Source organism: Siphateles boraxobius, unplaced genomic scaffold, assembly GCF_051911475.1.
Source record: "Siphateles boraxobius isolate OS27281-9 unplaced genomic scaffold, OSU_SipBor_1 13, whole genome shotgun sequence".
Classification (NCBI taxonomy): Eukaryota; Metazoa; Chordata; class Actinopteri; order Cypriniformes; family Leuciscidae; genus Siphateles; species Siphateles boraxobius.
Genome location: NW_027508733.1, coordinates 22,032,223 through 22,045,713, shown reverse-complemented (window position 1 = coordinate 22,045,713; position 13,491 = coordinate 22,032,223). Strand labels below are relative to the sequence as shown.

Sequence of the window (13,491 nt, the reverse complement as noted above, 5' to 3'; positions counted from 1 at the left end):
ACACCTGTCTGTAATCATCGTCACGTCATTCACCTGTCTCCTGTTTATGTTCCTTTGTTCACCCTTGTATTTATACCTGGTGTTCTCATTTTTGAATAGTGTGTGTTGTGAGCCCTACGTTCTAGTAATTAAATTCCTGTTTCCTGCACCACACATACCACAACATAAACGTAGCTACTGGCATGCACAATTAAATATCCATCATAAATTTAACGAATCTATAATATCGGCCATAATCAATATGGTAACAATATAATGTGCAATTATGTCAAGCATGAAACACACCAGACATGGAACGGACTACCTGTAAAGGAACACCGACATGGATGTTCGCTTTAGAGAGAAAGAAAAAACTGGACTGAGAAGAAACCAGAGTAAAAGAGAAAGACAAACTTTAACCTTCACACATCCTGCTTCTATTGGGCTCCTTAACCGTCTCCATAGCGACAGAGAGGCCCTGGGGGACCGGCCCTGAGGTGGAGGGAGTGAGGGAGCTATGGGAGTGTGTGTTGATGTTAAGTGTTTGTGACGCGTGAGCTAGATTCCCCATACCTGAGAACTGATGGAGAATGAGAGAAGAGATTAACCTGTAGAGATGGATTGAAAATTAAATGAGGCTGCCTTGAAGGCAAGACCGATCTGAGGAGAAATTAAAGTGGATGCTGGGGTCTTACGACGAGAAAATAGGCCAAAATTTTCCTGAAAACCAGGGAATGCATTTTTGAATTCCACTGTATTGCTTTTCCATTGTTTTTGTTTTGTTTTTAGGCAGTGAGGTAAAAACATAGCCTAATCATTTGTGTATCTGACTCACAGAATTTCATTCATTATGTCTGTTGTGATGTTAAATAAAGCATTTAATGAGTATTTCAACATTTCAGCACAGTAAATGCACAGTAAGGACACTTTCCTATGCCACATAGCCTATGCACTCTTTTACTTAATTTAACATCAAGCATGTCCCGCTCTTTATATTCACATTCATGCATTTTCATCACTCTGAAGTGTCAATAGTGCTATATATTTCCATATCGCAAAATGAACAATATAGCAAAATATCTAGACATTTATACCGTGGTAATAATATCGTCATAACACCCAGCGCTACTTCCAAACTTGGTTGGCAAGATTGTGATTCCTGTTTCACTACAACAGCAGGCCATTTGCCAATTTAACAGACATTCCATGTCATAGGCATTTATGGAATATAACATGCATGTCCGACAGATTTTGATCACTAAATGGATCGTTTTGCATTTGAAGGCTAACATAACGAAAGAATGTTTAAAAGTTGTGAAGAGTTTGACAATTTTACTAAATCAACTCATCAGTTTTGATCAACAAGACATGTATTTAGATACTGTGCAAATTCTAGACAATTTTACTTGCTCTTTTGCAGACGAGCCAAAACACATGCAATTTGCTTAAATCAATGAGAAATTCAAATCTGACGTGAACGAAACTAACTGTTCAGAGATATGGGGCCTCATTTATAACCGTGTGTACGCAAAACAGGCCCTGAAAGAGGCGTACGCTATTTCCGACGCATAAGCTGTGATTCATAAGAAAAACATGACGGGAACATTTGCGCACCTGCACGCAAACTCTGACCCATGTGTATGAACATTTTGGAGACGGAGCAGTTTGGCGACACCGATGGTGAGCTGGGGTTAAATGGCTTTTTGGTCACTTTTAGACAGAGACACATTTGTGCACAATCTTCCACTGACTGGGATTTATGAAGGGATTTTTGCGCAGGATTTTTTCTGGCGTACGCACGGTTTTAGAAGTCTGCATATTTTTTGCCGTACGCCATTTGTGGCTTTCGGGCACATGTACACTTTTAGTAAGGATCCTACACACAGTTTAATAAATGAGACCCCTGCACTTATTGTTTTGAGAAAAAACAAAATTTCAGAATTGAGCCAAAGTATTTGAGAAAAACTGGAATGACCGCTTTAATATATTTATCTATTTAACTAATACTTCTAAATTCTACATTGTGAATTAAACAAAGGTATTTAGTTAATATCCCAAGAAAGGTTAGCTTTAACAGTTCTGAGCCATGGGTTACCTGAGGAAAATTTTTAATAGGTTTTCAGAATAACAGTTTGAGTAAAATGAGGCCGTATTTCGCTATACAACAAAGTTACACCTCAAATGTGTATTTCTGTAACCCTTTTTGCTTTAACATGTAGCTAACAAGTTGCTAATTAATGACTACAATTACCATAAAGATGTCAGGGATAGTTTTTACATAACGATTCAGACAACCTTGCGTTTCTAATTTGACATTTTGAAATGGCGATTAGAAGCCTATTTGAAATGATCTGCAACTACAAAATGCCATAATATGACCTATTTACATTTGTGAGGAATATTATGCTTCCATTTTTAGCCAAAAATAACTTGCTAAACGGTTGTAATTCCAGAGGCACTGGAATTAAAGGAGCATTGCGTAGGTTCTGAAATTTCTAATTTATTGACACCAGTGGCCATTAGAGAAACTGCAGCCAGTCTCATGCTCGTTCTCGGTGCGCGCGCTCGTATGAGCACGACCACAGCAACCAGAGAGTTGTAACTATGTCTTACCTTTGCAGTAAAAAGAAAGTCTGTTTTTATACCCAGCGCTGACCGGTGCTCCCTCCAAGAATCAAATGCCGCTCTATGTTGACTCTTGTCTTTGGCCGACGCCGGTCACTCTCTATTTTGGCCGCACTAGATAAGGCTTTTTTTTTTTTTTTTTACTTACGACGAGTTTCCGTGGGTGTCTGGATTGAGCTGGAGGCTGGTCGCTTCTTTCCGTCCGCAGAATCCATTTAAAACACTAACGTTACTGCTAGTGATTGCCAGATGTAAGCCCATGTAGACGAGAACGCGCATGATGTCACATTTTGTGAATTTTCGCGCCAATTCGAACCCGAATCCTCCACACACAATTGAGTCTACAGGCTGATAGAGACAACCGTGGTGGACATTAAAGGTGGGGTATGTGATTTGGAAAACGACCGGCAGATTTTGAAAATAAACAATTGAAATGGTCCTACCTTCTTTCCTCCAATGCTGGCCCTGACTCCACCCATTCGAAGAACATGGACGCGCAATCACGCACGAGCAAAAACTCAGATGTGCGACAGATTGTAATGACGATTTACTACTAATCAGGGAACCGGCTTTACTGACGAGATGCGCATGCGTCACTAGCTATGAGTATGCGCACGAAGGGGGTCACGCACACTGGGGGGAGGGGTGTGTGGTAGGACCGTTTGATTGACGAACTTACTGTCCAATGATTCTAGGTGGTCTTGGAAATGATTGGCTGGAGTTTTGAGTCCTTCCCGTTCCACAGATGATTAAATTGCTTAATTTTCATTTCAGTGCTTCTAACTCAGTGGCTGTAAGTGGGTTAGGAATAGGATTTCAAGTTATTTTGAAAAAATATAAAGGTATCTTTAAGGTATCATTCTTTCTATTACATTATGGTTGGCTCATCATTTTTGAAAAATTCACACTTTCATAGTTAACTTTACAATGAAAGTACTTTAGGAACTTTTCACTTAACTTTTCTCACCTTTTTAAACATCATTATATATGCAAATATTGCTGTTTTGTGCTTGTCCCACACCCAGACTTCTGATCTTCAATAATGAAAAAGAAGTGTAAAAAAATGATTTATCCATTTTTTTTATATGACTATATAAAGTATCAGTAAAATAATCAAAACATAATTGTGGTATTTAAGGTCAGACAAATATTAATGTGATTTTTTTATACAAAATGTAGTTGTCCCTAAGTATTGCCTTCATTTCCACCACAACGCTGTAATGTCCCTTTTAAAAGGTTTTTTGAAAGATTGTTTGGGTAGTTTCTATGGAGATGAACAATGACATCACAGCACATGTCTGCCATGGAGGAGATTTTTAATTTCTTCACCAACTTGGAGAAGAAAACTCAAGGTAAATATTGCTTGAAATGAAAATATTTTTTATTGTATGTCATTTCCAAACATGGTGTAAGATCATTTGAGTTTGTAAATAAATAGATTTTTTAACATAAATAGATGTATTTTGCATTCATGCAATGCTAGCTACCAATTCATAGCTAATCTGTAATACTAGCTTGGATTTTTTTACAAAATACTGCAGGATTGTCATTTCCACCACCATCATTTCCAACACATACCTTCTTGGGTGGAAATGACAAAGGTGAGGTGGAAATTACATTTAGGCTTACAAGGTGCAATTCATAGATTGTGTGGCTACATATGTATATTTTATTTATTGAAATGTACAATACTAATGTATTTATTCAAATATATATTTGTTGAATTGCCTTTTCATCTATTTTTTAAGATGCAGCGGAAGTCAACTGCAGAAAGGTCTCAGTCCTATACCGAAACAGAACCAAACAAACTAATGACTAATGAGATTAATGATTTGTTAAATGGAATTGTCCGTTTCAGAAAGTTTCAAATAAATGTCTTCTGTTTTTCTACATGGACGTCCATTCATTGTCATTTCCACAACACCCAGTCATTTCCACCCCCTCATAACTTTTTTAAAAATATTTACAAAATTCTAATCACTCATTAAAAACTTCTGCATAGTTTATGAGATAATGGTCCACTTAATGTAATAACACAAGTAGTTATTTTTCTTAAATGCATCTAACCAATCCAATATTATATTTCAGGTTGTGGTGGATGTAAGCTTTGTGTTTGGGGCCTCATGACAATTAATTTACTTAATCCACAAATCTATGGTAATTGGAATATAGGTATAAACTGGTAATACTATGTGTGAAAGTGATCTTACACTGTTAATAAATGATCTATATCATAATATTTTAAAATTATAATCAATTATTTACGTGATGGAAATGACATTTGTTCAGTGTGGATCGGAAAATATGTCAAAAAACACCAAATTTGTCTTATAATGTAAGTGTGTTCTCTTATGGATCATTCAACTAGACTACCGGTAGTTATATTTAACTGTTAGACTGTGACAATTTTGATTTGAACACTTTCCCCCCCTCAAGTTCACAAGGCCAAAAGTGCCTGTAGTTGAAGAACCACCCACAAATGAAAACTCTATCTTAAAGATTTTTTTAAGTAAAAAGCTACACATACACCCTTTAAAATGGTCTGATACTACTAAACCGATAACTGCTAAACCAATTTAGACTAAATAAACCAACTAAAACACTAAAATAAAACACTAAAAACTAAAATCAGGCATTTTAAACTGAATTTCGACATCACAATATTTCAATGTGCGGTATGAAAAATGGATGTACTTTTTGTGATTTGATAAAGATTACATTTAACAGCGTTACTAAATTATAGATTAACAATTAAATGAGCATTAGATGATGGCAAAGTGATGTAAAAATAAAGGAAATTAGCATCACAATTAAATTGAACCTTTAAGGTATGACTGTTTGTCATTTACGTTGAGGAACCAAACAAATGTGAAAGTTTCTTCAACTAATGCTAACCTCATTTTCCCAAATCAAAAAATGCTATTATAAAAACCCGAAGGAAATTCCTGAGGGAATCCATGTTGAATTATCCTTCCTATCCAACAAATTGACATCATGACTAAATAACTCTACACAAGTTTGTTATAAACATCATTTCTCTGGGCTCTGCCACTACTACCATTGGATTGTGTGACTGTATCAACAGCAAACAATATATAAAATGCTGCCTTAAGACTTGGCCAGGTATCTTAGAAATCAGCAAAATGTTAGTGGCTACATTTTGGAACTGTCTTCGCATTGGAAACTGGTCTTAAAATGTTGTCTAACTTATATCTATCCAAACAGCAAGTGCAGGGGGCAAACAACAATTTGGAAGGAGTAAAACAATGAAACAGATTACATAAACACAGAACTGTAATCTGTGAGACTCCAGGAGAGAATCAGCAGTGAGTCACCGTCTGACGGCACTGGAAGACTGACAGCGACTGATTCGCTGAGAAAGACACACTTATAACACTCATACTTCATTCTCTCCATATGACTAAAAAGGGCAAACCAGACTCCCCTGGGGCATGAGAACACAGACACCAAAATAGAAACGAGAAGAAGTTTGACTGACCGGTTATCACTTTCTGAGCCTCGTAGGGCTCCATGTAGCCGTTGTTCTCAGGAGTGATTGGGCCCTGGGCGGTTTCGGGACGCGGGTCCAAACGAACATCGAATGGGTCGGAGTAGTCGGTGTCTCCCATAACTGGAGCTGATGGAACCACCTGAAACAAGAACAGTCATGTGATGATCATCACCCAGGAGAGGGAACACAAGAAATCCCTTTAATTCGCTGCAAAAAATTGAAGATTATCTTAGTTTGCTGAGGCCGGGATGATTGAAGATAATTATTTTTTACATAATTCTGCAGCCCCAAAAAAACAAAACACTTCATTTACAGTCAAATAGATGGCATCTCGTTTTTTCATTTTTTTACACTACTATTTGTTAGCACCAAAATGTTTCACCTCACAAAAAAAAATGCCCTAAAGTTTTGCGACGCAACATTACGAACAGTGCCACGTAAATCAGTTTTTAATAAAAAAAATTAAATTAAAATTAAAAAATTAAAAAAAAAAATTAAAAAAAAAAAACAGAAACAGTGATATGGCTTAGTGCGATTATCGAAATGTAAAAAAAAAACCTGCTATTTAATAAAAATAAATATGTTATGTATGTTTCAAGTGAAGTGCAGCAACACGTTTATTTACACACAGAGTTTGTGTCATGGAAAACTTAAAATATCCCAACCATCTTCCCACACTTGCAATTAGAAATGCTTATAAACTGCCTGTCGTCATCAAAAGAGAAGCTTTAAAAAGGCAAGTAAGCGATTTCTGAGAAACACTGTTGAGATCGGACCACGCAGCAAAACACACTTTTAGCCAATCAGCAGTAGGGGAAGTGTCCACTCATGATGGGGGATGAGACAGAGGAAGCAAGAGGAAGATTTGAAGAAAGACTGTAGAGAGAGATGGCTGAGAGACGTTACAAAAGAGAAAAGGTCAGAGGAATATCCCTGGAAAAAGCTTTAGGACCCGCGGTAATATTAGAAAAGCTTTCCAGCGCTGGAGAGACCCAAGTGGGAAGGCCTGAAAACGGACGCTGAGGTTGCGATGTGTCTGCCCCATACGAGAGTAACAAGAGTTTTGCTATGTTTCAGAGAAGCAAGATATGCTGTTGTTGTGATGTTAGCTATAGTAACAGAACAGTTGTGAGTAGGGCTGGACAATACACCTATCTCCCGATGCGATACTATCACGATACTTGGGTGCCGATACGATAAGTATTGCGATTTTTTTAAAGAATTGCGATTCTACAAGTATTGCAATATATTGCAATTTTTTTTAACACTAGACCATCGGGAAAAGTTAAATCATACGCTTATACAGACTGTACATGATGTATAAGATGAGTCATATTTACAAAAACAAAATCACATCTTTTGTTTCAGACTTTTATTTCAGAAGCATCAGACAATACTACATTCTCTTGAATAAATGATTCAATAACAAATACATTTTTTAACAGTCACTTGTCGCCAGAAAAAGTATTTGTTATCGCCACTTAGTGGCGAAACAATGTAATCAATAAATGCGTTATTTTAAGCACCAAGTTTCTATCAAAAGCTGATTTTGATCGCCTATCGTAGACATCAGTGTTCATATTTGAACTTTAAACTTATCCAAGGCTAACTTCTGTCAACCTCATCTACACGCAATTTGAATTAATATCGATTCTGGAATTAAAAAAAACTATTTTAGAACCGTAAAAAAAAAAAATTTCGCGATAGCTATGTGAATCGATTTTTTCTCCCAGCCCTAGTTGTGAGTGTCATTGCTTGTCTGAAGCTGCTGGCGACTAACAATAAAATCTTGCTTGTATACAATCTTGTGTACTGTGTGTTAATTGTATTTTTTTCCATGTCGTTCGTCATATTAGTTTTATTTTTTTAATTTTCGCTTCAGCTATGATACAGAGACATCCAATCTTGCATTGCGTGTTTGTGCATTTTAGGGGTGGAGCAATGAAGTGAGGGGTGTGTTTGTTTGGGTTGATTTCAAATATCAACAGAGTTTCTCATAAATCACTTACTGCACCTTTAAAGGTCCCTTTAAGGAGTCACATTGATATAGAATCGCAAATATTTAGGTCAAATTGTTCAGCTCTATAAAACAAGCGCAGTAAACCTGTAATGTTTATAAAAATATATATTTATCTAGAAAATTATATTTTTTTCCACACACAAAGCAGCCCTAGTATCTCCACATACTTTCAAAACATGTACATTCAGAAACAACACCTCAAAAAAGCGCAAGACGCTGAAAACCAGCAGACTCGCAAAAATGTGCTACCTTCCCCCTTGAAGCAGAAGGAGGCTAAGGAAGTGTTGATGAGCATGTTCGGAGGTGCGTTTGTCTCCCAATCCTGGCTCGGGAGGAAGCCCTCAGTCAGTTGGCACTGGTTCAATTACAAAGATGGCCATATGGTCTCTCAAACAAGGACTTCAGCCAACGGCTCCATGCAGCACCATTCAGGCTGCAAACTATGACGTGCAACAATCCCCCGATTTCCAACCAGGCAAATCGCCCATTGTCTGGTAGATCTTTAACAACAATAGGAGGACAGTAAATCTGAAATGTTCATTAGGAACGCTATAAAAACTTAATTAGGATTACGGTGGAAATTAACGAAGGTTAACAGGGAATGATGTGAAACGATGCTTGCAAGACAATGCACTTAGAGGGTCGCCATTAAATTGGGATTTAAATCGATGGCGCGGCATTGGCAGGGTCATTCCTCAAGACCAACCAATCAGCTTGCTCATCACTGGTACTGATTACAATCACTGAGACTCCACTGAAGGCTGCTGTCTGTCCGTGTGTGTGTGTGTGTGTGTGTGTGTGTGTGTGTGTGTGCGCATATACCTCAACTGTCTGCCAGTATTGGGTCTCTACTCAATGTCTGATCATAGGAAGAACCTTTCTGGCTCTTATGTGTATTCTCTATGGGACTGCCCCATCCCTACCAGCCTAACTAAACTATGTATTATTCAAGAGCTTCAGCTTTGGTGGATCAAGGGGTTTTGACACCTACGCTGCTCCGGGACACTAAATCTAATGCAGGGTTAACAGAGGGTTCACATGAAAGACTGTTTCACACCCTTTATCACTTGTTTGACAGTTTGCTTTATGCATTTCATGACCTGATGGCTTCAGGTATCCCTAAAACCCCTCAGATCTTCGACTACTTAACGTTTTCGAAACACGATAAATTGTGTATATTGAGTTTGAGTATAAATAATTTAATATACAAGTTAAAAACGTTTTGACATACACTGTAAAAATGTGTTTTTAGTTGTAAATAAAACGAATGAATGAAACATGAAAACACTATTTCAGTCTTTCTACTTCAAAGTTTCACATTTAATTCACTTGCCATTTGTTTTTAATTATTTGAGAAACTTACTAGCAAAAATGATGATTGTCTTCAAAGTTGCTTAAACACACCCCACATCCTATTGGATGGTCAAACAGATAGCCCCGCCTCCAGACACACACCATTGGTTAAGCCAATGTTTTTGTGCTGGGCTGGTTGGTTGTTTGTTTAAACCACAAAAAAATATTATAAACTTTAAATGAACATTCTACACATTGTTCATGGCAAAAATGTACTCGAAAATATTTCGCAACAGGAAATTTACATTGAGATGTTCAGACTTCTGTTCATCGTCCAATGCAGATGATCTCAAAACAGACAAAAATTAACTGATTACTAATATTGATATTTAAATTACTCACCGGATCTGTTGCTTCCTCTAAAGACACAGAGCTCAGGAGAATCTTGCTCCGTCCCAGGTCTTGCGAGTCCACCTTTATGAGGCGATGTTTCGGCGAAACGACCTTGATATCCAGACTTGAGGATTTCAAAGGGGATCCGAAGCTCATGTGGGGCACTTCAGTTGACCCATTGTCATTTCTAGCCCTGTTCTCAAAGTCTTCATAAGGGTCTTCAAAGTCTAGGTTCTTCTGTGCACGATATGCCTTCAAAATCTCACTCTCTGTGTAGTCTGGTTTTGGCGGTTGCGGGGGAACACGTTTGCTCCCAAAACTTAAATAGTCCTTTAACCACTTTGCCATTCTAATCTGTTTGTGAATGTCCAACAGTGAAGGACACAAAGATTAAGTGTCCAGTGATGACCTATAATCTGAGGTCAAGGAACTAGATTATGGAGAAAATTAGATGTGTATCCTGAAATTAAGATGAATACCTTTGGGAGAATACACTGAATTCATGTTTCAGTTCAAAAGGCATGGCTGTGGTCCAAGGTCAATCCCTGGGAATACCGACCTGGAATTACAGGTGGTCCATGGACGGCAATGATCTTGAGGTTCTCAACACCTCTGGAACAGCAGAAATACACATTCAGGAATGAGATAAATGCATGCAAAAAAAAAAATGAATAAGTGCAACTCAAAATATTCATATAAAGTATTTTTTTCAAGATACATGCATGTATAGTCTTCTGACCAATAATAGGTCCTACTGCTACAGACCTATCAGATAGATAGATAGATAGATAGATAGATAGATAGATAGATAGATAGATAGATAGATAGATAGATAGATAGATAGATAGATAGATAGATAGATATTTAAACTTTGGTAGATAATAAAACTGCATGGACGAAGAGCAGCTGCAACAAGCTGTTAAGAACAAAAGCAAACAAACTGGTTTCGCACGTGCTTGTGATGCGCACAATAAACCATCTCAGTTCAACCACCAAAAGAAATTATTTCACAAAACCCCAACACTGACATTCACTTTCGAGTACAAAATTTAATTGAGCAACTCTCTATGATAACAGCTGAGAACTCTTGTAAACTAGACGTGAACGCGCGTCTGAGATGAACAGTCGCACTTTTATTCAATGTTAAACATTTTACAGCTGACATGGTAAACACCTAATCCAATATATCAATGTATATGGTTTTAAATCAAATTAAACGCTCCCGAAGAGACAAAGTTGTGATACTCACGTTTTTGATAGCAGTGTTAAATTATCGTTGAACTCCTGACGCGGTTCCCGCGTTTCGAATGTTACAATGTTGCACGAGAGCAATAATGTGATGAAGAACGTGCTCGCTCCAGGAGAATATTATGAGAAGAATACGAGAAGAACTGTAAAGCTCGTCTGAACGCGTCTGGTTGTAAGTGAGTGAGAGAGGGAGAGCAACTGAGCGAGAGAGCTGTGGCGTTTAAAGGGGAGGTCCTCACATCCAGAGGTGCTGCATTTTCCCTTTAGCCGATTATTATTTGAAGCTGTGTATGACATAGATCTGAAAATCTGCTTTTTATAGGTGTCTTGTGTTGTCAATATTTAAGATTGGATACTGTTAACGGCAATCAATCAATCAATACATAAATAAACAAAAGCCCACAGTTTTTATTCCAGCGAATATTTCTCTGAATGGATTTATTTTACGTAAACAGACAGTTCTATTTGGTCACATACCTTAAAGTCTTTACTACAAAAAAACTCTTTACACTATTATTTTTCAAGGGAATAAAAATACGGCTTATGGAACACATTGTCACACTTAATGGGGTAAGTTGTCACAATATAACCCAACATTAAATGATCAATTATAGGCTTACAGGCAAAATCTAAAAAGAAAAAAAATAATGAAATTTATGGAATTGGACTTTTGGCTCATGTAACTTTACTGAGATATAGTTCATGTGTGACTGTTGTCAAAATCTATTGTCTACATCTGTTGATTATTTGTTTGATTAATTAGATCAATAAAAAGCTTTCAAGAGACAGACAGACAGACAGATAAATAGATAGATAGATAGATAGATAGATAGATAGATAGATAGATAGATAGATAGATAGATAGATAGATAGACAGATAGATAGATAGATAGATAGATAGATAGATAGATAGATAGATAGATAGATAGATAGATAGATAGATAGATAGGGACAAACACCTCCTCAAAGCAGCTTTCACACCTGTGAACCTCCATGACAGGATCTGACAGGTTCACCAAAGTGTTAATGATGTGAAGGTGTGTGTACAGTAAGTGATTTGCACACCAGAATCCTCTCTCAGTTACACATTTGGAGACGGAGCATGAAGGTAGAAAGACATCAAACTGAGGCCCAGGGCTAATCATTTACAACACAACAAATAACAAATGCACATCTGTGCTGCTAGCTTGAGGTTGCACATGTCTTAATGTCATTCAGATGCAAATTGAATTCAAAGAAGAAGCAGATGACATTGTCAGCATATATACTTTCCATGGCGTTCAAATGTGAACCTGGAAGCCTCACTATATAAAGACGCCGTTTTTACGACAGCCATGATCTCACTCTCTCTTCCTCCCCACATGGAGCGAGGGATGAGGTCATAGCAGACGGCCTCCACCTCCCCCTCCATTACCAGCCAGTGTCGACACACATCTTCCCCTCACTTTTCTAAATTGCCCCTTTCAAATGGGGACATGTTAGAGAGAGGAAGGGCCTCCTGGGACAAAGAAAACGACAGTACAGAGAGGGAAATTGCCCTTTTTTAAAGAGAGACCGAAGGGAAAATGAAAAAGGTTAATATATGGTTGGAATATTATAAATGCATAGATTTGCATTTTTGCCTTAGGTATACCAGAAAATGTTCTTAAACTGTTTGTAGGTTTTTAAGTATAGAAAAAAAACCAACAAATAAATAAAAATTACCTTTACATACACAGTATGTGCTGCTTTCTTATGGAATATAAGTAATGTGAAAATAAAACAATATAATAAATCACAAAATATTTGTAATTAATTTAATAATTATAAATATTGCTATTTTCATCTCCCTTTGCTGTAGCCTAATAGTTTTATTTTATTTTTATTTTTTTTATTCCACATTATATACATATAATTTATACTATAATACAATATTTTTGATACGTATCTATATTATAATATAAAATATATTGTATATAGGCCTATACAACAAACATAGGCCTATATATGTCGTATTGTATTGCATTGTAAAAATGTTTGAAGAGCCAATATGAACATATTAATTTAGTATTTATCGCCCCCAAGTGGTGATTCATATCTATCGCCTCATCTGAATGTCCACGTGCTCCTCAGCCATTTGGGGAAAAAAACAAATATTTTTTTAACACATACATCTTACAGTACTTACACAATTACAGTGTATTATACCTACTTTTAAATTAACTATATGATTAACAATATAGCCTAATAAATAAGTTGAGAAATAAAACATAAGGGCTCACCGGCTAAAGAAAATAATCATATTTACTTCAAATTAGTATTCCCAGAGTCCGTATTCCAAGTGCAATATCTAAGAAACGTCAGGTGATACATGCATTCTAAACATTGATTGGCTATTAGGATTTTAAACTTTAGACAATTGGCTGTAGGTATTTTTGTAACA

General features: G+C 36.8%; 2 protein-coding genes across 2 annotated transcripts in view; both read right to left on the bottom strand.

The window, feature by feature from the left end:
* shdb (Src homology 2 domain containing transforming protein D, b) overlaps positions 1–11,305 on the bottom strand; it is a 33,864-nt gene extending 22,559 nt beyond the window's left edge. Inside the window, exons 1-4 of the mRNA XM_077226519.1 lie at positions 11,071–11,305; positions 10,301–10,433; positions 9,831–10,175; positions 6,104–6,254 (exon numbers count right to left, since the gene is read on the bottom strand). Of these exons, the coding sequence (XP_077082634.1) occupies positions 6,104–6,254; positions 9,831–10,169 (490 nt within the window). The 5' untranslated portion in view covers positions 10,170–10,175; positions 10,301–10,433; positions 11,071–11,305. The remainder of the gene's footprint in view (positions 1–6,103; positions 6,255–9,830; positions 10,176–10,300; positions 10,434–11,070) is intronic.
* Positions 1–13,491, bottom strand: part of LOC143736071 (uncharacterized) — a 795,401-nt gene that overhangs the window by 407,550 nt on the left and 374,360 nt on the right. The window lies entirely within an intron of this gene.